The sequence below is a fragment of the Microcaecilia unicolor genome, chromosome 10 (genome assembly GCF_901765095.1).
Source record: "Microcaecilia unicolor chromosome 10, aMicUni1.1, whole genome shotgun sequence".
NCBI classification, from domain to species: domain Eukaryota; kingdom Metazoa; phylum Chordata; class Amphibia; order Gymnophiona; family Siphonopidae; genus Microcaecilia; species Microcaecilia unicolor.
This window is the reverse complement of record NC_044040.1, coordinates 180,745,375-180,770,430: the sequence shown is the minus strand read 5'-3', so window position 1 is coordinate 180,770,430 and position 25,056 is coordinate 180,745,375. Positions and strand designations below refer to the sequence as shown.

At 41.9% G+C, this 25,056-nt stretch overlaps 1 protein-coding gene across 1 annotated transcript in view; it reads right to left on the bottom strand.

The window, feature by feature from the left end:
- Nucleotides 1–21,861, bottom strand: part of EIF2A (eukaryotic translation initiation factor 2A) — an 83,008-nt gene extending 61,147 nt beyond the window's left edge. Inside the window, exons 1-4 of the mRNA XM_030216387.1 lie at nucleotides 21,810–21,861; nucleotides 21,228–21,298; nucleotides 15,724–15,798; nucleotides 3,204–3,322 (exon numbers count right to left, since the gene is read on the bottom strand). Coding sequence (XP_030072247.1) covers nucleotides 3,204–3,322; nucleotides 15,724–15,798; nucleotides 21,228–21,268 — 235 coding nt within the window. The 5' untranslated portion in view covers nucleotides 21,269–21,298; nucleotides 21,810–21,861. The remainder of the gene's footprint in view (nucleotides 1–3,203; nucleotides 3,323–15,723; nucleotides 15,799–21,227; nucleotides 21,299–21,809) is intronic.
- Nucleotides 21,862–25,056: the final 3,195 nt, after the last annotated feature.

Below are 25,056 nucleotides of genomic sequence, written 5' to 3'. Positions count from 1 at the left end.
AGGAGGACTTAGAATCCAACCGTCGCTTCCCGTGGGACCGAGGCCGAAGAGGTCGATCAGTCGGGGGGGGGGGGGGGGGGGGCTGTACCGCAGGATCCCTCAGGGCAGGAGGAGACCCAACCGAAGGCTCACCGCCACCAGCAGTGGGAGAGGGACAGCCCTCACCTGCACTCCCAGAACGCAGCACCACCGTCCGACGACATCAGCAATAGCGGAGGTCCCGGTACCCACCGACGTCAAACGCAGCCTTTCGATGTCTCGGTACCGAAAACGAATGCAGGAGGTAGAAGCCTCGATGCAGTCGATGCCGATGCAGTATGTCGAAGATGTTGATGCTGTCGACGTCGATGCACTCGACGAGTCACCGTGCTTGTTGTCGTCGAAGAGCCTGAGAACAACGCGTTCCACTGGGCCAATCTCGCTACCTGAGTCCTCTTTTTCAAAGAGCACAAAGACTGCAGGCCTGCGGGCGGTGCCCAGCCCCCAGACCTGAAGACACTAAGCGTGCCTATCAGTGAGCGAGAATTACCCGGGTTGCACTGGGTGCACTTCTTGAAGCCGCTGGAAGACTTCGATGACATGGGCGGTAAAAATCACGCCGGCGAATACAAAATTCGCGTGATACGAAGGCACCAAAAAGAAGGGAGAAAAAACCCATACCGAGGCCAAATAGGCCGTCCCGAAAGCGAAAGGAAACTTACGCGGGAAAAACTGGAACACGGGAAAGGGGTAAAGACCGATCGGTCTCTCTTTTTTTTTAAAGCGAAAATCGCGAAGACACGTGAGGTCAACTTGAGGGGCACGAAACGGAGGCAAACACGACCGTCCCGAGCGCGGACAAAAGAAGACTGACGAACATGAGCCGGTTTTCGGGTGGGAAGACGGTCCGCATGCGCGGTGCGCATGGGCGCGAGAGGGCTAGCAAAGGCCTTTGCTAGTGAAGATTCGATTGGAGGGGGCTGCCGTGGACGTCACCCATCAGTGAGAACAAGCAGCCTGCTTTTCCTCGGAGAATCATTGACAACCCCCTACCATCCGTATTTTATTTATAGTTTTACTTTCAATGCCTTGTGATTAAGTGCAATGTGCAAAATTGTGGAAGATATCAATTAAAAATTCTGTTGTAGCCCCAATTTAAGAGTTTACAACACTTATCTGTTCTTAGATGTAGTGGATATAATAGAGCGTCCAGGAGCCTTAATGTCCCGACAGGGCCTGTTTCGCGCTGTTTGCTTTTCAAGGGACGATTGGCTTTCTTCTTCCTGGAATGCTTCCTGCTCCTAGCATGAGCACTACAGTGTTTATCCAATAAACACTTTTTTGTACTTGGGGTTTATCGCTTAAAACTAAAATGAAAATCTACTCATAAGTACATAAGTATTGCCATACTGGGACAGACCGAAGGTTCATCAAGCCCAGCATCCTGTTTCCAATAGTGGCCAATCAAGTCACAAGTACCTGGCAAGATCCCAAAACAGTACATTTTATGTTGCTTATCCTAGTAATACTGTCAAAAATAAGTGGCTTTCTACTTCAACGTTCATAAGACACAACAAGGAACTCAAAGTAGAAACAGGCGCTAGCAAGTTTCCCTCGGAGTGTGTATGTTTGAGAGAGTGTGTGTGAGAGTGACTATGTGTGAGAGAGTGAATGTGCGAGTGTGTGTTTGTGACAGAGAGAGTGAGACGCTGGTTGCGAGAAGAGAGAAAGGAGATGCCACGGGGGGAACTGATAGCCTGCAGGGGGCACCAGAGACCCTAGGCACGGCCCTGGGTAAACATTACAACTCTACTACAGCACCTTGTCTGGGCTGAGGAAGTACAAGTTACTTGCCCATTTGGAGGTAATTTTTATACTCTCTATAGCTTGCAAGTCTGCATGCACTTTGTAGCCACAAGCCGCAATAGAGTTTCCGTTTGAAAACTAACGGACCACAGGGAAGTTGAGTAGTATTCTACTTCTGTACTTTGCATATGTGGAGTACATGGAATGTCCATATGCACCTTACTTATCCCTTTCATTCCCCAAAGATAACCTGCACTGAAATCAAACATCAAACCATCTTATTCATCTCCAATTATTAACTCTCCGGGCAAAGAGATATCATTTCTGCAGTTCTGCTTCGGAAAGTAATACATAGGAACAGTTAAAGGAAGACAGACCAGTGTCTGCCTAAATGCAAATTTTCCTCAAATTTGCTCTGAAGATTGCCTTATACATTTCTTTCAAAACACTGTCATTCTCCAGTAACAGCAATTTACCATTACAAACCACAATGTTCAAAACATCCCCCCCCCCCGTGTTACAAAGCCCTGCAGCAATGCGACACAGCCTATTCAAAGAGAATGGGCTGTGTCAGCATTTCTTCATTATGGACCAATAAGCAATATTTTGTATTTACATTAAAATCTTTTTTTTAATGATGTTCAGGTCAAGTACATAGATTCAGAAAGTTATCCAACCTCAAACATTATCAAACCATGCAGAAAGTTTCCCCACCATCTCCACTCAAAAAAAAAAGTTAGCAAACCAAAAAATACTTCTAAGTATAGGAGGCCTGGACTCTTATGAACTCATGTGGTTAACATTATCTGTCTTGAATCCTCTCTAATACTCACATCTTATCTCCCTCTCCTAGTGTTTTCATCCCAAAAATCCAAATAAACTTCCCTCCTACATCCCCCCACCCTTAGGGGCCATTTTACAGAGTGGCGCTTACCGCTCACTCTTCCGGGACTACTGCCAGCCCAGCGTGGATGCTAGCGGTACTCTCTCCCCGAGCAAGTGCCATTTGCAGGCAGTAATCGGGCATCGCTGCTCGCTGCTCAGTTACCACCGGGTTAGTGCGGGAGCCCTTATCACCACTCAATGGGTGGAAGTAAGGGCTCCCTGTCACATGGCCATGCAGTAAGAGTTCTCTCAACGCATGGCCATTTGTGCCTGGGGTCTTTTTACCCACTGCAGTAAAAAGGGCCCTGGCGTGCGGGAGAAATGGCCCCCGCAGCTAGCGCAGGGCCCTTTTTCCTGCAGCTCGGTAAGAAGACCCTTTATACACTGGTCAGAGTTACACCCAATAAGGGTTAGAGGTGAAGTTCATTAAGCAATAAGCTTTAAAAAGACAAATAATAATGATCAATCAGACGGCAAAACAATAATCAGACTTTTCATCTGCTTAGACCAAGTAAGCACTCAGTGTCACTTACAGCTGTATGTTTGCCACGTTGCCAGAACAGTCTTCTTTGGAGAAAATTCAAGGCCAATAGCTTTGGGGAGATCAAATGACTGCAGAACTCTGCCATCAGCAACATTCACAATATTTATTCTGGAAGCAAAAGGGATCATTTCATCAGGCTGCACTTAGGGCATTCTACTGGCTATTAATTAACCACTCTCTGTAGTACACAATCAGTCTTTACTGAAACAAATGCATTTTATCAATTCTTGTTTTAGAAAACAAAAAGACCACAGGCCCCAAGAACATTAGAAAAGGCCTGTGCATTTAATCATGCAGCAAGCAGACAGCCTCAGGTGGGATTTAAAATAGTTGTTTATTGAAAGAAACATCCTCCATGGTACAGTGCAATCTGGAAACTGTTGATGACTTGTTTTGACTGTTAAATGTACATAGATAATTCCAGTAGTAAGTGTATTAAATGCAACTAAGCTTTCCCAGCTTCTCTCAGTGGGAAAGATAGACCGAAACTATGCTAAACATTAGGGAATGTTTAACACAGGCATAAATCATCTAGTTTTACTACCTAGTTAGAAAACTAATGATATGCACAGTGCACAGATACTATTAAAAATTGCACCTGTGTACTATGCATATGAACTCAAAAATGTGATCTATCCATGCCCGATTCTCTCTCCCACACATCTAATAAAGTGAACCTCACATCCCTCTTCCATCTGTCCAAAGATGGAACCCCCACTCTTCTGATTACTTCTACCATCCATCTAACATGACAAAGTAATAAACCTCCCATACCTTACTGAAAGAAAAAATGAGTTACCCTCCCACACCAGGAAGCTGAGGCCACCAACAGGCAAGACCAAAGAATTGTGAGATTTGTAAAGTGATGTTGGAGCTTGGACTGGTGAAACATCAGCCAGAAAGAGTATTACGATCGGGTGGGAAACAAAAGTATAACAACATACCAGGCCCTCTTAAGTATGTACAGTAGCCCACTGAAAGGCTGATCTGGGACGGGCCCCTCAATGGAAGGAATAGGAGAATATACATCGATCTCTTTTGAGGAACTCAGTAGCCAGTACCTTGTTAACAGATACAAACTTCTCTACCACTGGTATCACACACCTGAAAGAATACAAAGACTGTACGGCACCATACTATTGACAAGCGTTGGAGAAATTGCGGCCAAGTGGGGACCTCTAAGCACATCACTGGGAGGACATTGTGACACTGATCAGAGAGACTGTGTATGTGCGGGTGGAGTGTAAGACAGAGCTTTGTAACTGCATGTCATGTTTCTATGAAAAGGAAGAGTTAGGGGTTACAGAAGATGGGCAGACTAGATGGGTCATATGGCCTTTATCTGCTGTCATGTTTCTATGTCAATGGGGTGGGGGGGAGGGACCATAAATAAAAAGGCATTTAAGTTGATACTCAGCATAGCAACAGTAGCCTGGACTGCAGGCAGTATATAAAATCCATGACCCTTTACTCTTTATTGGCTGCTCATTGGAAGATGCCTGAATTTCCCATCCCATAGCAGGTACTGCAAAAATTAAATTATGTGCATCTGTTATGTTACGTTACATCATGTCTTATAGCCTGCCTCCAGCTATGCAGTTCAGGGCGGTTTACAATAAAAGAAACCAGAACCAACGTATCTGAGAATTATAATAACCAAATAAAATTATCAGAAAACGTATCAAAACATAAATCAAATTAAAAAAACATAAATCTAATTAAATGAAACTAAGGCCCGCTTTGTGAAAAAAGAAAGGTTTTCAAATTTTTCCTAAACAGTAAATAATGTGGGCAGCATCGCAGAAATAAAGGTAAAGAATTTGAAAAGTTAGCTATTTGATATTGAAGTGATGAAGAAAAATGTTTAACTGATTTTAATTTGGAAGCAGTCACAAATCACAGGAGAAATTGATTCCTAGTGATGACAGAATTGACAGTTCAGCACCAGAACTGTCTGGGATCGTTTGTGACAATTTGGAAACTGTATGAAGACTGGAAAGGACTCTGTGCAGAGGGTTCATGATGATATATGGTTGAAGTTGGAGGCCTGAGCAGCAATCCGGCATTGTCTAACCTTCTTGAAGTATCACAGAGGTATCCGAGAAGGCAGAGGGTTTAGCAATTGTGAACTGAGGTGTGTGTAAATGTATTGCTTTTATAATCAGTGCTGCCTACACTGAAGAACTACAGTGTATTATCTGTTGCTGTTACAATGTTTGAAGTTATTTCATAAAAATTTCATAGAAAAATAAATAAAACAGAAGACTATCTCCTCCTGCCAGCTTGGTGTTAGAAGCCTTTAGGGGAAAGAGGATTGTGTTCCTTCTTCAGGTGAGGGAGCTGGGAAACAATTAGAAGAAGGAAGTTAATTTTTTTTTTCCTGACCATGGTGAGATAGGTTTTGAGCATCGCCTGCCTGTGGTCAAACTACCTTCTCCCCCTCCTCCTCCATTAACCTAACGGCTGCCATAAAGATGATCAGCACAGGCATCAGTGTGCTCCTGAATGCTCTAATGGTTTCAGCACAGTAGCTGAAACCATTAGTGCAGACTGCATGTAAATGTGGTCACACGAATTCTTAAAAAAAAAAAAGTGCTCTCAAGTTTGTTTAGTGGCAGATCCAGGGCAGTGTTATAAGGGTTGGTTGTCTAATGACACCCCTTCTCTCCCACCAACCGGACCACCCTGTCCCGAATGGGCTTCCCCAACAATGCTGTTGTGCTGTGCCATGCACCCTCCCTGAGCATTGGCCCGACCCCCCAAAAATCCATGGTGGCACCAACAGGAAAATCAGCACAGAGCTGTGAGCACCTAATTAATGCCACGATTTTAACGCAGCATTAATTTACATACTCATTATTCTGAGCATGCTGTGGCAATTTTGGATTCTACCGCAAACCTTTTGCGCATCGGCCCATGAGTGGGTGGGAAGGGACTTTTTTTTTTTAAACACACAGTCGGAAGGCGGCCAAGCATATGACCGCTCCACAGCAGTAAACTGTCAAGGGCCTTTGTTCATTTCATATTAATATATGCCTTAAATGGAGTTAGTCCCACGTTAAAATTAATGCATCCAGATCTTATGGGGCTTATTTAACTTACAGAAACATGGGGGGGGGGCATAAAAGCCAAGGCCCACCATGACGAAGTTATCATGGTACATACTGGGTGGGGTGGGGGTGGAGGGAACAGAGGACTTTTTGTTATAGTAAAAAAGTAACATTCTGTTTGATGTTTGTTTGGATTACTGCTTTGATGTATGTTTCTTTATTACTTAATAAAAAGATTTGAACTAAAAATTAATGCATCCTAAGTATATCAGCCTCAATGTGTATTCACTTTTCTGTTAAAGATTAAAGGCTTAAACAAACAGCACTCTTAGGGGCCCTTTTATGAAGTAGCGGTAAGCCCATCACAGGCTTACACGCACCAAAGGAGCCTGGACGTAGTTCCCACCCCTAACATGCGCCATTTCCAGTGCTACAAAATATGTCCTATTTTTATAGTGCCGGAACTCAACCTGGGTTAGAATGGGAGCCCTTACCGCCATCTCAATGGGTGGCGGTAAGGGCTCGCTCCTGAAATGGCCGCGCTATTTCTTTTCCTCAAAAAAAAAAAAAAGACAGCATTTTGCCCGCTGCAGTAAAAGGGGCCTCAGTGCACATCAAAAACATACGCTGACGCTAGCACAGGCCCCCTTTTACCACAGCTTAGAAAAAAGACCCCTTAAGATCTAAACATCTACAAGACGAAGCATAATACAGTGAACCAGAATCTGAAAGTCTGACAGCCTCACCACAATTTTTCAACCACACTTGCATCCTTCTCTGAAGGCTTTGCTAATTTTATCTCAGACAAAAACAAAGTAGTGTACAGTTCTTAATAGCCATGTCTGTCCCAGAGAAAACCCGATTGCTGCACAGAACAATCATAAGAACGGTTGTTAAATGTAAGAACTCATGTCCGTCCTTCAGAAGATATGTGTGATCTTACAAGTTCTCATACAAATGGTTTCTTTTGCATAAACCATGACAGGAGTGAAGCTTGCTTGTAAGCAGGACATGTTTGATATGATCTCAAATTACTACTGCTTATCTTAACACTTGCACTGTGCCAAACAGAACTTTCTTCTGGAGTTCATGTGCTGCATAATAAGTAAAGGCAGCAGATCAAAACGCACCTTTTTTATGTTTTGCTTCTTTCATTAGACCAATTGGTACAATTGGGACCATGTGTGTCATTCTTGCACAATCTTCACATCTCTGATTGCCTTTTTAGCTCTCCGTATGGGGGTAAATTCAATGAAGGTCACTAAAAGTTAAGGGCCAAAAAACTGGCCACTGAACTAGTATTCTTTAACGGCAGAGTTGTATGCCAAATCAATTATAGAATACTAGCCTCAGTCCGCAGTTACATGCCAAATTTTAGGTGTGACTACTTACACCATGTCTATGGCTGGTGTAAATGGTGGCACCTAAATATGGCAGTTGGGTGCATAAAGTGGCGGAGTGGCCTAGTGGTTAGGGTGGTGGACTTTGGTCCTAGGGAACTGAGGAACTGAGTTCAATTCCCACTTCAGGCACAGGCAGCTCCTTGTGACTCTGGGCAAGTCACTTAACCCTCCATTGCCCCATGTAAGCTGCATTGAGCCTGCCATGAGTGGGAAAGCGCGGAGTACAAATGTAAAAAATAAAATGCAGATATTCTATAGTTCAAGAATAGTCAGAACACGCCTTCTTTGCATTAGGCAAGCTATTTAGAGAATAGGGGCATAAATCTGTTACGTATGCAACAGCAGATTAGCACTGGCTTAGTGTTAGTTAATGCCGATTATTGGTATTTATCACCAATTAGGTAATTATGTTATGCACACAACTTGCCCTATAACTGTATCCCCAATTGAGCGCCTAACTCCGGACGCCATGGTGTGCAGAATAATCACTTGGTCCTGAAACTTCTATTAGCAATCCTGTTCTTGTGTTCTTCATCTTTGTCCCAACGTCCAGTTTTGTGCACTGAGATTTCTAGCTGCCAGAATGGGACTGTGCCAGGTGATCACAATGTCTTCACTCTGTACAATTCTATCAGGATTGTGATTCTAATTTTCTTAAGATACAGTGGTATCATAGTAGTTACACCATTTCCAGTGGTTGAGCCATGCTTCCTTATTGTGTACTTATTTCTATCTTTTTGTGTTTTCTGACATCAGAACATCATACCCAGCAACGAGATGGGCAGTTTCCAGTTCCCTTCCACAGAAACCGAATGTGTCGATTTTACCATTTTTTTTAAAATTGGCTGTGAACCATCTTGTCCATAGACCACTGTCCTGTGTTGCGGTTATCAGTCTCTCAACTTAAGATTTAAGGTCACCTCTCCTTAGTCAGTCCTCTTATCACGTTTTGATCTACATGTGGTTACTGATGTAAATTTTCATACTTCCTGCTGATGTTTGTGCTTTCATTTTTCCATTTTGTTGGTTTAATTCTTTCAAGAGATCTTTCTCTTGTTTTGTTGCTTTTTTTCTTCATATACTGGTTGGCCAGTGGTTTGCATCCTTTTTGGTGAGCTGACAGTATAAAGCGAATTTTTTCATTCTCAGTTAGATTGCCCATTAGCTTCTGATGTACCACAAGGATAAGTATTATCTGCAACCTTATTTAATATCTTTCTTTGTCCTTTAGCAGCCAAACACATCATTCAGAATCTATTCTGATGACATTCAGTTAATGCTGCCAACTGTTACGGATGAGGCTGCTGCTGTTTTGCAATGAGCTTTAAATGAAGTCAATACATGTCTGATAAATGATTTTATGTTTAAATCATTTTTATTATCAAAATACAGTGTAAACTTCTCTTGTAACATTTCTCTTGTCATATTAACGTACTAACACTTGTTGATTTGCAATTGTAAACATTTTCTTTTGTTTTTTATTTCCCCCCCCTTGCCCCCCCCTCCCCTCCCCAACTTCCAGGATCATACTAATGTCCGAAACAGTCTATTTTGTCCGAGATCCATATTGCTCCAGCTGCTCTAGTCTGGTTCGCATCCGTTGGTGAATCCTCCTCTGAGTGCTTGGTTGTAGAGTATATAAAAATCTTCCCCAGACCTTCCTAAAGAAACTGATATCCTGTGCTGTAGCCTCCATCAACCCACAGAGTTCAGTGTGCAAGAGTTCTATCATCTTGGATCGCCAAAGATCTTTGGATGGGGGATTCCTTTCTCTCCATAGAAGTAATATTACTTTCTTCCCCGTCATTGAGGCCCTCTGCAGAAATCCTGTTAATCCCGCTGGAGCAGGTCTTTGGATATTGAATGTATCAAACAAGATTAGAGGGTCCGCCAGCATCCGTCTGCTCCAGTATCTTGTAATTTCTTTAAACATTAAGGTCCAAAATTGACGGATGTATGGGCAGGCCCAAAACATATGGCCCAGTGTGGCTTGGGCAGCACCACATTTCATACACTCTCCCGTGCCGAATCCAGCTTTCTTTGCACGGGCTGGTGCTATATAGAATCGCACCGCAAATTTGTACTGTTGTTCCCAGTCTCTAATATAAGTTGATCTGTGTAGAATTGAGTTAAGGTAGCCCTGTATTGTGTCCGCCGTAATCTCTCCTCCAATGTCCTTCTGCCAGTTACTGGCTAGTCCGCAATAGTCTATATCCTCTGTGGAATCAAGAAGATATCTATGATGATACCGCAAAGGCACCACATTTTGCGATCCTAGTGTTAGTGCCGTGGCTAAGACCTCCTGCACATCTTCGCTTAAGTTTACTGCTCCGAGGGAAGTTGTATAGTGTCGTACCTGCAAGTAGGCGTAATAATCTGTCTGTGTCCACCTGTATTCTTGTTGCAGTTCCTCAAACGGTTTTATTTGTCCGTCTTCATTTAAAAGTTGATAAAGATAGTGTATCTCCTGTTGCCTCCACCTTACAAAGGTCGCCTGCAAAGTTCCCGCTGGGAAATCTGGGTTCAAGTTTAAAGACAAAAATGGAGTGGCCTTCGCCGAGAATCCGTGCCTACGGCACAGCCACCGCCACATTGCCCTCAGCGAGTTAACAAACAGGTTTTTCCTTGGGCGGCTGCCAGATCTTGTTCCAGTTGTGTGTAATAGCCAGCTGGGATGTATATTGGGATGCATGGAGGCCTCCAGCTGTACATTTGTGAACTGTTGGCTGCCTACTAGCCAGTCTCTTGCATGGCGCATGGCACACGCCACAGTGAGGTATCTTAAATTGAGCAGTCCCATTCCCCCGTGTGTTTTTGGCTTATACATGATGTTTAAAGCCAGCCGGGGGCGTCTATTTTTCCAAAAGAACCGCCTTAACACAGCCTGCAACTTCCTCTCTTCCCTGATAAATGATTTTAAATATGAAAAAGACAGGATATTACCAGAGAACAGATACATGGTGTAACAGGTAACTATAAAATTAAAATTATCTTTATTTCAAATAAGGATTGAAAATTATGGCTTTGTACAGCATTCTAAGTCTTATGAGGGACCTAATCTTATCACTTAAATGATTGACAATTAGTATAAAAACCATATATACATAGCGATTAGTATCATGATAAGAATAAAAAATTCTATTAGAAGTTGTGTTGCCTCTGCTTTATATTTTATATTATGTGGATTAAAGCAGACAATAAATTTTAGATTTGCTTCATTTTATGTAATAGGCTGTTCAAAGACATATTTGTGATCTACTAGTAACAATATAAGTATTATTGACACACAAGAATTCAATTATGAGTAATTTTAATTACATGACGAGTTCATTTCAAATATGTATTTTTTTCTTGTTTTTTTCATTTGTCTTCTCTTTGATTCATTCCTAAAAACTGTATTTAGAAAATGCAATGGATCGATGGTTGCAGCTCATTTGTTTTTTGTTTTTTATTGTATATTAATTTTTTATTGTATATTAATGTTGTTTAAAATTGATATGTTCTAAATTTATTTGTTTCATTTAGACTCCTGATGCAGGCCGGTTGGGCCGAAACACAGCTGTGTCGAGTCATATCACCTTAATAAATTCATAAGTTTTATCATTATTTTTGTGTTGTCTTTTTTTGATTTTACCTTTCTATCTGCTTGTTGTTTTGTTTTTTGCAGTTCCCTCTTTTTATTTTTACTTTTTATTTTCTACTTTTCCTTTTGGATTTTTTTCCTTTTTTGCGTCATCTTCGCTGTTTTTGATTATTATTAAAGACAGGACTAGTACATAGGACAACATGGTCTCCGCACCCCTACAACAGTATTCAGTTTTAATAACATCTCTGACTGCTGTGCCTGTAGGACACAATTTATGTTTCTTTAGATGAACATTTGTCTGTTACACCTCAATTTCAGAATGTAGTTAAAATGTTTTTTTATAAGCTATAGTTAGTGCAATGTTCACATAACTTAGTGGCCTCAGGAGATTTTCACACTTCACTATTGCAGTGCTACTTATGGCTTTCTCTGTAAAGTAGCTGAGTGTTGCAACTCCTTCAAAATGCTAATGCCTGTTTCTTGGCTCACAGTAGTCCACGGGATCATATTACACCTATACTGAAGTTCCTTCACTGGTTGCCAATTGTTCAATGTATTAAGTTTAAAGATTGTTTGTTTTTAAAGCTTTGGTTCTCCTCCCTACAATAGGGATTTGTTGAAACCTTGTTCTTCTAACCATGGCTTATGTTCTGTAGACAATTTTTGTTTGCAAATTACTTCTCTTTGAGATGACAGACCTTCTGTTACTAGGAATTCTGTTTTTTCTATAGCTGTCCCTGGTTTGTGGGATGGGTTACCCAATTACCTTGTATGAAGATTGATTCATTGGGTTTTAGGAACTTATTGAAGGTTTATCCATTCACTGAAGCTTTTGACCAAATTATTTGGTACATTTTTCTCCTATTTCTTTGTGGATGATGTTTTGAAGCTTTTTTTTAATTTATTTGCTTGATTTGTTTCATGTGAGTGTTTTCGCTATGTACTTTAAATTTTTTTAGTACATGGTTTAAAGCCATATTGGATGGTATTTACCAGTAAATAAATAAATAAAATATGTCAGCAAATTCTAGTTCTCAGTGGCAGAGGAGGAGTTCACAACCAAATGCACCACCATTCTTCTTCTCCTTCTAGTGATGGATGACAGGGGATTGGAACAAAGGCTCCCAAAGGTGGTTGGTGGCACATTTTGTTTGGAGATGTTGAAGCATGGGAGTGTGACCAGAGCTGAACAAATGTTCTTTCTCCCCTCCCCCCCACCAAGGGAACTCTCACACATACAATTTCCTACTTTCTCCTCTCTGTGCACCCATCCTCACTAACTCTCTCCTCTTACAGTCCACCTCGAAAGAGCCTCTTGAACTCCCTCCTCTGTGACACCTCCCTTTCTGCAAGAGTTGGGGAAATGATTGCCTCATGCTGCTGTCCAGGACCAATCAGAGGCAGGAAGTGGAAAATTAGCTGGCAGAAAGCAGACAGCTTCCCCAGGCTTCATGCCTCAGCCACTGTCCTAGAGCCTGCCCTATTCTCAACCTAACCTGTGCTGTGCTGCATAATCCAGCCCCCTACTCCTGTCTGTCAGCCCGGGTTTTGGGGAGGCTTTACCTCCCTGAGCCTCTTATACTAAGCACATATGCCAGCTCCTGACTTCTGTGATTCCACTACAACCAGAAAATTCCACTGCAAAGGCCAAATTTTGCAGCACTTGCTGCAGCCTTGTAGGACTAGGAGCCCTGCCTGTATATTATTTGTTGTAAAATGTTCTGGTCTTAAAGGCTATATATATACAAAAACAAAATTACACATTTAGCTGTAGCTCTTTAGGAGAAAACAGAAAAAGTTCAACCATTTTGTCTACTCAGACTACCCATCTGTAAGTGTTTTGCTGACTAAGCCATCAGATCAACTGTTTTTACTAAAAACTGTTCTCCCCTCCTGATTTAGATCAGGGATGATATAAAAACAAGGCTTACTGTCCAAATATCTAAGAGATTATATATTTTCAGTCAGCAGCAATGTAAATCACTTTAAACTAAATGTTAACAAAACAGAACTGCTTTATGTTAGTGAGAATTCAATGTTTGCATCTCCTGAATTTTCATTATTAGGGGTGCCTGTGAAAGTGTGCACTCAGGTGTGAAGCCTGGGGTTACTGTATGATTCTCAATTTTCTTTCAAGCCCCAGGTCCAGCAATTGGTTCACAGTTCATATTTCAAGTTTCATTTGTTGAGTAATCTGCGGAGATTGTTACCAAAAATGGATCTCGAAAGGGTGGTTGAAGCCATGGTTCTGAGTGGTACTGATTACTGTAATATAGTATATTTGGCTTTATCTGCCACTTGTGGTGGTGGAGAGGAAAACGGTAACGGAATTCAAACATGCGTGGGATAAACATAAAGGAATCCTGTTCAGAAGGCAGGGATCCTCAGGAGCTTAGCCTTGAATGGGTGGCAGAGACGGTTGGGAGGCGGGGCTAGTGCTGGGCAGACTTATACGGTCTGTGCCAGGGCTGGTGGTTCGGAGGCGGGGATAGTGCTGGGTAGACTTATACGGTCTGTGCCAGAGCCGGTGGTGGGAGGCGGGGCTGGTGGTTGGGAGGCAGGGTTAGTGCTGGGCAGACTTATATGGTCTGTGCCCTGAAAAAGACAGGTACAAATCAAGGTAAGGTATACACAAAAAACTAGCACATATGAGTTTATCTTGTTGGGCAGACTGGATGGACCGTGCAGGTCTTTTTCTGCCGTCATCTACTATGTTACTAAATCTTTGCAGATAGTTCAGAACTCAGCAGCTTGCTTACTGTTTGATTTGCCGAGATTTATTTATTTATATTTATTATTACATTTGTACCCCGCGCTTTCCCACTTAAAGCAGGTTCAATGCGGCTTACATAATAATATGGATTACAGAGTATTGATAGAGAAAATATAAGTTAATTATATCAGAGTAAATAAGAGAGAGAGGTAGGTAGAGATGGGGAAGGGTGAAAGGAGTAGGAGAGGTATGAGCAAGGGGTAGATGAGCATTGGAGAAGGGGTAGAGGAGGCGGGAGATTTGAACATATTACTCTATACCTGAAAAGACTGAGGTGGTTACCAATTGTTTATCATGTGAAATTTAAATTGCTTCTATTGGATAATGTTTTATATTAGGAGTCTTCTTTTTATTTGAAACACTAGTAAAAAAGGCTCGTTTCTGACACCAATGAAATGGGCGCTAGCAAGATTTTCCTCGGCTCCCCTGCAGCTACCCATGTCCAGCGACCCTCCTTTCCCCCTGCCCCCCCTGCAGCCACCCATGTCCAGCGACCCTCTTCTCTCCCCTGCCCCCCCTGCAGCCACCCATGTCCAGCGACCCTCCTCTCTTCCGTGCCCCCCCTGCAGCCACCCATGTCCAGCGACCCTCCTCTCTCCCCTGCCCCCCCTGCAGCCACCCATGTCCAGCGACCCTCCTCTGGACATTGATCAGCTGTGAGGCATGGTTTTTTCCCCCCCCCCGGGTTCTGAAGTTGACATCATAATGGCTACGGTGATGTCAGCCTGATCTACGGAGCCGTCCTGACCAACTCGGAATGAGCCACGGTCCCAGGCAGCAAGTCAGAACATTGGAGGTGAGAATTATTATATAGGAAGTAGTACAGAAATATGTTCCATCTCACCAATTGTGATTGCTGATGTCCTGTAAACTTGTAGTGCCTAATTTAAACGGAGTAAGCTTAGATATAACTAGAAGAGGAACTTTTTCAGTAAGTGGATCATCGGAGTGGAATAAGATACCAAGTAGACTTAAAAATGAGCGTCGTGTGCAAATATTTAAGCGACAATTGAAAGCACATCTGTTATGCTTAGCATACTATGAGGCATATTTTCAAAGCACTTTGGGAGGCTAAGTTCCATAGGTTTCTATGGAACTTTGGGAGGCTAAGTGCTTTGAAAATGAGCATATATGTGTCCGCTGGTTTTGATTCTTTGTCCATTTAGAAAACCTGGACATCATTTTTTTAAAAATCTTTTTAGTTTTCTTTTTTTACTGTGTATTATGAAGAAGTTATTGCGTTTGTTTTTATGTATGTGTTTTTGTTTGCACCCTGGATAAGGGCAGGTTATAAGTAATAAATCCAATCCAAATCAGCAATTATTGTATTTTTCTACAAGGGTGGGAAATGTGAGTGGTTAGTGAAAGCACTGAATCAGAAATTCTAGAAAGTGGATTCAAAGTCCCACCTCAAATAATACTGTGTGGGCTCGGGCAAGTCAAGTCACCTCTCATTACTCTCAGTTTATCCACGTGTATTTAGATAACAAATGGCTCCCTTCTCCCATAGGAGTGGCATGGAGTCTTGCTGCCAGGCCAACTGCCCTAAAGGTGGCTGCAAACATTTTCTAAAGTATTAATTGTACAGTACACTGGAACCCCGTATTATATCCATTAAAAAAAAAAAATCACATTTATTTTTGCTTACATCCTTTCCTAAGTAAATAAATTCAACAAACTCTTTGAGGTGCACTTACGTTTCTCCGTTAGACCAACCAAAAAAGCTTCCATCCTTACTGAAAGTAGAAACCTTGCAATTTTTCCTGGAATCCCTAAAACGAAAGCAAATACATCACTAACATTTAGTAAACTGCATAACTGGAAATTATCCCAGCAGTTAGTTTATTTATTGGGATTTCTTAACCGCCTTTATGAAGAGATTCACCCAAGGCAGTGTACAGCAGGTACAGTTTAACATAAAACTTACAATTTTGTTAACAGCATAACAATATAAATGACCAAATATAAACATAAATACAATAAATGAGGTAAACTTGGAAATGGCAAACTGAAACCTAATAACAGGATTACTATGAACACTGTCAAACATATACACATTTAACAGCATTAGCATTCAAATACCAGAGATATAATGTTAGCATAATATACCTAATAAGCACACATTAGAATATTTAACTAACATAGATATGATGCAAATGATTTTCTACAATACAGCTTACCATATAGCTGAGGGCCAAAGTGCAGATATATGATGGGAACAAGATGCGTGGTACAGACTCAATTGCAACAAATACATGGGTGGCTAAACTCAAGGCAAGTTCTTTATATAGTTATAAGTAAGAGATAAGGAACTGATCTAATTTACAGTGTGTGTAGCAGGTTAGTCCAGGTGCAGAATGAGTGTATAGTCAGTCACCCTATGTATTAAAGGATTGGGAGAAGAGCTAGGCTTTCACCTGCTTTCTGAAGTACAAGTAGTCTGGAGTTATATGTAGCCCCTCTGGGAGTAAATTCCAGAGCGTGGGGGCTAATCCTGAGAAGTCTCGCTGGTGGATATCACATTGTACAATTTCTTTTGACGAGGGTACAGACAGTGATGATCCTTGAGAGGAACTTAGAGGTCTCAAAGGTGTGTAAAGGGCTAACTTATTCTTTGAGTAGTCTGGCCCAATTTGACTGAGGACCTTGAAAAATCAGACAGAGTTTTAAATTTAGCCCTGTAAGGTACTGGTAGCCATTGCAGCCTTCTATCTTTTGTGCTGCAGCATTCCAAGTTAGTTGGAGCTGATACAAACTCTTTTTGGTTTGCCAGTATACAGGGCATTACAGTAGTCTAGTCATGATGTTATCATGGCATGGACCACTGTGGTCAGACTTATCTTTTCAAATATGGAGAGAGATTTCATAGCTGCTGTAGGTGACAGAAACTATTTTTGAAGGTTGGTTGAATTTGCAGGATCAGAGTGAGTGACATTTGAAATATTCTTATAGCACGCACTGTTCAGAAAATATTTGTGTTGCTTGAGAAGTCTTAATTTGACAATATGGTTAACAAATACAGCTCAGAAATTCAGTCACGTGATTAGTATGAATCAGCCCTTATAGTCCCCTGTTCTTTGTTTTGACTCTTTAAGGCCCTTGTACTAAAGCTTAGTGCTCACTAATGTCTGTTAGCATGCAATAGTGTATACTATTTATACCTATGTGCCATGTGGCACGTAGTACACACTAATGTCTGTTAGTGCGCACTAAGCTTTAGTAAAAGGGCTCCTTTGTCATTTGCCATATGATCCCTTTAGAACAAAAGAGGGACAGGTCCACTTTTTGAATTATTTCAGCTATTCACCGATTCATAGCCTTTATGGCCCCAAAACTTAGATGAATTGGGCCATGTCCATATCTATATACATACAGAGAAAATATGCTTTCATTCAAGACCTGAACAAATTCCTCAGTCGCTTACTATTAATTATGTTATCAGATTTCATTAATAATCTTTGGGGTTATGTTGATAGTTCACTTTCATTAGAATCACAGGGGTTTTTTTTTTTTGTTACATTTGTACCCCAGTAGTTAAAAAGTGTTTTTCTTCTTATGAAAGATTTCATACTATAAGACATTTTTTAAATCTAATCAATATGAGCGGTTAGTTCACTCTATATTGTCATCAACTCTCGACTATTGTAATCTGATATATTTAGGCTCAGGGCTGCTGAGGGTGGGGGGCAAAAATCCCCAGGCCCGGTGCCTGCAAGCTTCTTACTGTTTCCAGGTCTGTCCTCTCCTGCTCCTGTGTGTCACCCAGGACCTGGATGACTACATTAATGTGATATCGTGTTAATGCAATCATCTGGGACCAGAGTCTCCTCCCAGTGCACTGGAGCAGGAGAGAACAGAACGAGGGAGCAGTGCAGCAGTGACTCAGAGACAGAAAGGTGCAGGTATGGGGGGGCCACATGCAGCTGGCTGTGTCTCTCGGCGGCTCTGTTTAGGCTGTTTGAAGAGTTTGCTGAGAAGACTGCAGACGGTGCAGAATAGGGCCATTAAGATTGATTTTTTGTTTATCCAAATACGATAATATACTTCCTTTTTATTTAAAACTTCATTGGCTGCCGATTGCTGCAGGAGCTATTTTCAAATTTGCTTGTATTCTTTACAAAGTGTTGTATGGGCAAATCCCTGTTTACATGTTGAATCACTTTTGTTTTGCACCACTTTAAATAGAGTCTGGAGGCATTCAGCTGAAAATTTTTTTACATTTCCACATGTCAAATGAAAAAAAGGTTAGGTTTCTTTAATGGGTTACTAGCAGTTCAGGGAATACATTTATGGAAAGAAGTTCAAGAGTTATTTTCTTTATCGCAAACTTATTTGTCATTTAGGAAGCGTCTAAAAACACATCTTTTTAGAAAAATTTGTATTTAAAATGCAATGATGCTGTATCCCAGAAGATTGTTCTGGCTTCTTTGTTTGGAACCCTCTTGGAACTGTTGAGGTGTTAGCAGGCTATAAGCCTGGATGTAATGTAATGTAATAAAGATTAAAGTCGATTCAGACATTGCTTGTTGTTTTTACTAAAATGTATATCTCACTACATAAACAGCCAATATCTACCATTGTAACAAAGTGGACTTGGCCCGCTTTTGTTCTCAAGGGCTCATATACACAGCCCACACCTTTCTGTAACTGCCTGAACATACATAAGAATACTGTACTCTAAACTCTTGGTCTTCACTCCCAGTCCTTGAAGGCCACAAACAGGTCAGGTTTTTAGGATATTCTTAAAGAATATGCATGAAGATTTGCCTGACTACTACCTCCACTGTATTCAAATTTCTCTCATGCATATTTATTTGGGATAGCCTGAAAACATGGCCTGTTGGTGGCCCTCAAGGACTGGATGTGAAGAACAAGGTTCAAAACCATAATAGCATACTGCAATAACCTTTAGTGTAGCAGTATGCAGTACGAATTTTTAATGCAAAAAAATCAGTGGTTAAACCATAGCAATTAAAAAGTAGCACAGTGAGCAAGCAAAGCAATGCAAAGGCATGAATTTTAAATTTATTACATTTGCATCCTGCATTTTCCTGCATAGCAGTAGGCTCAATGTGGCTTACAGGTTCCGGAGAGGAGAGTACCAACTCCGGGAATATATACAGAGTAGAAAATAGAGTAACATTAGGTGCAAGGAAGCTGATAAGGTTCCGGAAAAGAGAATACAACTCTGAGACGAATATATAGTAGCATATACAGAAAAGTAATCCCAATGAGGCTTAGAAGTCTCTGGGGATGGGACTACAGCTTCTAGTGAGCAATACAGAGTAGGATAAGGGTAGAAGTACACTTAATTATAACTGGAGTGGTAAAATTCGTACAGTTTGAAGTAATAGTGTTATATGGAAGGGGTATTGTTCATTTCTTAGTTCGACAGATGTGATGCATTGTTCATGAATTACTTCGGGTCTGCTGGGTAGGCTTTCCAGAAGAGGTGAGTCTTGAGGTCTTTTCGGAATTTTAGATGGGTGTTCACAGTTCTAATGTTTCTAGGTAATGCGTTCCAGAGCTGGGTGCAAATGTAGGAAAAGCTGGATGCATATGTTGACTTGTATTTTAGTCCTTTACAGTTTGGGTAATGCAGGTTTTGGTAAGTCGATAAGTTCGGTCATGTAGGTTGGGGCCAGACCATGGATTATTTTGTGGACCAGAGTGCAAATTTTGAAGGCTACTCGTTCCTGTTCTTAAATTTTAGCAAAGGTTTTCACTTATCTCATAGCACTTAATCTTTATTCCAGCTTTACCTCTAGAAAACTTGCAACCAAAGTGGATCTAGTTGCCACCCCCTCACCAAAAGGCTAACTGGTCCACAGCACCTAGTACAGGAACTGCCTTAGCATCTTGACACACCACTAAGGGTCAATCACCACCATTTTTCAAAATGGTAGCAATGAGAGGAACAACGCCAGATGCCTCCCCAGACCAGGTAAATATAACTGATCTGGGAAGGGAAGTCTAAGTGGCTCACTCAACTGGGGTCTCCATGCTCCAGGTGCCATGGACTAGATAATCGTGGAGATGATGGACAGATGGACGGAGGAAGGGGGTGTCTGCCAGCCTTTTCAACCACACATTTTTCCAAGGCGAGTAACATTCAGGCACCATAGGCATTTTCCCTGCCATAGTGGGCTTACAATCTTAGGGGCCCTTTTACACGCACCAAATCAGCACTACCGCCAGGGTAGCGCGTGCCCCCAGCAGTAATTCCGATTTTGGCATGCGCCGAATCCCATGGTAGAAAATAGTTTTCTATTTTCTAACTCATGGAGCATTCTCAGCAGTAATCAGCAGCTGTTGGCACATGCTGCATGGTTACCATGCAGGTAACGTGTGAGCCCTTACCGCTAAGTCAATAGCTCGTGGTAAGGGCTCAGGCCGTAAATAGGTGTACACTAGTTTTAATTTTAGCACACGCCCATTTCCTGGCCACTTTTTACTGCAGCTTTGTAATAGGACCCTTAAGTTTGTACCTGAGGCAACGGAGGATTTAGTGACTTGCCCAAGGTCACAAGGAGCCACAGTGGGATTTGAACCAAACTCACCCTGATTCTTAGTCCACTGTTTTAATCATTACACTTTTTTTTCAATCTCCCCTTCCTGTCAGTGCATAATTATTATTATTAGCATTTGTATAGCGCTACCAGACGCACGCAGCGCTGAACACCTGACACAAAGAGACAGTCCCTGCTCAATAGAGCTTGCAATCTAAGTAATACAGACAGACAAGACAGTTACGGGTGAGGGAAGTACTGGGTGAGAAGGAGGGAAGGAACAAGGGGGGGGGGGGGGCAAATGAGTAGTGGCTAGGAGCCAAAAGCAGCAGTGAAAAGATGGGTTTTCAGCATAGATTTGAAAATAGGTAGAGATGGGCTAGACGTATAGGTCCAGGGAGCCAATCCCCATCTGTTTACACACTGACAGGGAAACATTTTACTCACAATGCTATAAACTGCTTGCAGATTACCACAGCAGTAGTGTATGCTGTTTTTCTGTCAGCACACACTGTAATGTGCATGCCATTAGTTTACTGCAGCAGGTTTTTTAGTTTATGGGTTAGACTGCTATACACTGATGCTTGTGCATCCTAGCTTGGTATACCATTCTAATACAGTGCTTACTGCTTTAAACCCTGGTAACCTGCTACTTAGGACTAAATGCAAATTGAAGAAAATAGTACACATACCTTGGGAATGCTTCATGTTCTGCAAAACTTGGGGGGGCCATTTATCATGTAGATCCCCTCAGAACCCCGGACTGAGGAAGAGGAATACAAGAAACTAAAGTAGTAAAAACCATGCAGTGATAATTGTTCTCCATATAACAAGTCTAATGAAAAAAAGACATGTTCTTGTAGTATAAACACAGGACCTGAAGTCCGTTTACCTGAAACCTATCACTGACCTTAAGTCTTCATGCACTGTAATAATGTGCTGGTTTATTTCATTGTGACTGTATTATAATATTAGTACTAGTGGATTGCCCTAGATGTGTTGTGGTGTGTAAATCTATAGTTTTGTTTACCATTTACTACAAAAGCTGTCAGCCAGAAACTAACTACACATTAATTCATATCGTAGGGAGAAGAATGTATATGTATGAAGCAAGTTACATCTGCATCTCTCACGGGTCACGATCTGCTTATACCGCTAGCACTTGATTTCTATTGATAACCACTAGCACTGAAATTTTTATGTGATTTAAACTGTTCATTCCTGAAATGTCTTCACGCTTTCAGAGGCTCGGTCACTTGAGTTACACAACCCACCTGCCAAAAGCGGTGTGCGAGGCGCCATCTTGGACCGGAAAGACTTTCCCCACGCAGCGGGGTCAAAGTTCAGTAGTGGAGCTCAGAAAGAAATACGTAACGTAACGTAACCACTAAGAAGATGATGATGATGCCTGACCTGCTGCCTATGTCGAAAGAGTTCTCTGCGGTCGGAAGTTGTGTTCTTTCGAATTGCTTGGCATACAATATTATTGTGCCACTTCTTTAGGCTGTAGTAATAACAGTAGGTCCTCTTGGTACTGCTATATGAGCCAAATGACAAAAAAAAAAATGTTGCAATGTTTGAGAGCTGCTGGTCAAGATAAATTTGTTTTCTGTCTAGTGCGCATAGAGAATGACTGCAGATTTCTGCCCAGCGTTCAAGGATTTTCTGCAAAATCTTGTTGGAAGTCGGACTTTTGCTTTTTAATTAAGATCCCAGTTATGAACTAAAGCTGGTCTTTTGACTACAGTTAGACAGTCCTTTATATATTTAGATTTTGCTCACACCTTTTTCAGTGGTATCTCAAGGTGAGTTATATTCAGGTGCACTGAGCATTTCTCTGTCCCTGGAGGGCTAACAATCTAATTTTGGATGCGAGGCAATGGAGTGTTAAGTGACTTGCCCAAGATCACAAGGAGCAGTGGCAGGATTTGAGCCAGCCACCTCTGAGTGTCAAGACTAGTGCTCTAGCCATAGGAGCCAACTTTTCAAAATTATTGGGGGTGCTAAGCCCAGTGGAAATGACTCCTCCCTGGACACACACAAGGAATTTTCTCAATATTGGGGGTGCTCAAGCACCCACAGCACCCGCAGAGTCGGCTCCAATGGCTCTAGCCACTAGGCTATGCCTCCACTCAGTGGTGTGCTGGAGCAGGCTATCACGGGCTCGCGAGAGCCGGTTGTTAAATTTTGAAGAATTTTGGGAGCCGGTTGTTAAAGTAGGCCCTCCATGGCTACTTTAACCACTGGCTCCCAAAATGTGGGCTCGGGCCCCCACCTCAATTCTCTTTTACTTTGCTGGTGGGGATGCTGAGCTTCACCAGCCAAGTGAATAGACTGCTGCTGCTCCCCGCTCCTGATTTCCAGCTCTGAGCAGCAGGCTGGGACTTCTCCTACATGAGCAAGAAGTCCCAGCTTGTTGCTCAGAGCCAGAAACAAGCAGTGGGATGTGGTGGCAGTCCATAGCATGCCTATATGAGGTGGAGAGAGAGGGGCATGCGTTGTCCCCCCATGCCCCGCCCCCCCCCCCCCCCAAATTGCAGGGCTGGCTATGCCCAGAGAGAGAGAGCCCGTTGTTAAAAATTTACCAGCACACCCCTGCCTCCACTCCTATATTTATTAAGGTAGTTGTCAAGCATGCATATTAAGAGCATTATGTTTGTCCCCATACGCTTTATAATGAAGACCACTGACCATTTCAGTAGCTGTCATTTATGTTTATATCCTTTTAAAGGCGCAGTGTCCAGAATTATAAACAGTATAGGTCTCACCAGACTTGCATATACTATAACCTTTTCTTTTTCCTTCCTTGCTGGCAATTTCTCATGCTATGCACCCAAGCATCCTTCTGGCTTTTGCAGTCACCGCTTCTGTTTTGGCACCTAAGGATCATCACATTCAATCACCCTTCCCATTCTTCATTTGTGCATAGAAGTACTTATTTGCTATACTATACTGGTTCTTTGGGGTTGAGTGACAGGGAAGGAGCTGGTGAGGGAATGAGTATGAAGGTAGATGATGGTTTGGGAGAGGGTGAGTACAAAGGATACTTAAGAGGCATGATGGCAAAGGGCCAAATTGCCCATCCTCAGTAGCCACTAGCTCCTCCTTTCCCTAAGCGATCCCATGTGCCTGTGGGACTAGAGAGCAGGTGATGAGGGGCACAGGAAGCTGAAGAACAAGACATGATAATGGGAAGCTGAGGACTGGAGGGAAGAATGAGAGATAAAACTTGGTGAAGAGACAGATGAGACAGAAATGGGGGAAAAGATGAAAGTGAAGATTAGTGTCAAACAGAGTTAGAGAATGAAGGGAGGAAGACATGTGAAGAGAGGAGAAATGGAAAGGATATCCTAAAAGAACTTAGAAAGTGACACAAAAGAAAGTAGAAGAGAAGCTTGAATCAGCCTCATTAGAAAAACATAATGCCCAGACCACAAAGGTATAAAAGAAATAAATTTTATTTTACAGTTTTAGTGATTGGAGTGTGTCAGCTTTGGAAAAGATAATTTTGCTTTCTCTTTTTACTACTAGTACTACTACCAACATCTTTAGAAAAATAAAATCACCAGATAACAAAGGTAGGAAAATAATGTTATATTCAATTTAGCGATATGAGTATGTCAGGTTTGAGAATTTACAAAGTAACATAGTAAAGGATGGCAGATAAAGGCCAGCATGGCCCATCCTGTCTGGCCAGAAAGGTAGTCGGGGTTGCACCTCTGTGTGGGTTACATCCCCTTTGTCTTTAGGCTTTTAAGTGACACCCTATGCAACCTACTACTCTCTATGCCTTTTCTTTAAAGTGTGACATTTAAGTTTTATTGTGAGTGTGAATGATCTATACTTTTATTACATCTTCATGCCATATAGGGAACCTCTTTGTTTATCCAGTGCTTTTTTGAAGTCCATCACTGTTTTTGACCTCACCAGTCCCCACAGAAGAGCAATCCAGGCATCTATTACCCTCTCTGTGAAAAAGAATTTCCTGATGTTGCTTTTAAGTTTCCCTCCTTGCAACTTCATTTTGTATCCTCTAGTTCTATAGCCTCTCCATTTTTGGAAACAGTTTATTTATTTATTAGGATATATTATCCACTTTTATGAAGAGATTCACCCAAGGCAATGTACAGCAAGCAAGTACAGTTTAACATAAAACTTACAATTTTGTTAACAGCATAACAATATAAATGACCAAATATAAACATAAATACAATAAGGGGCCCTAAGTTGCATAAGCATCTACGCACACCAAACTGGAGTTACTGCCCGACTACCACATGGCTCTTGTGATAATTTCATTTTTGGCATGCGGCCGAAAAATAATTATTTTCAGACGCGCGTATTGGACGAGTGCCAAGTGGCATTTGACGCACGTAGGTCATTACTGCCCGGTTACCAAGTGTGAGACTTTACAGCTAGGTCAATGGCTGGTGGTAAGGTCGTAGACCCAAAATGGACATGCGGCAATTTTGATTTTGCTGCATGTCCATTTTCGGCAAAAATGAAAAACAAAAGGCCTTT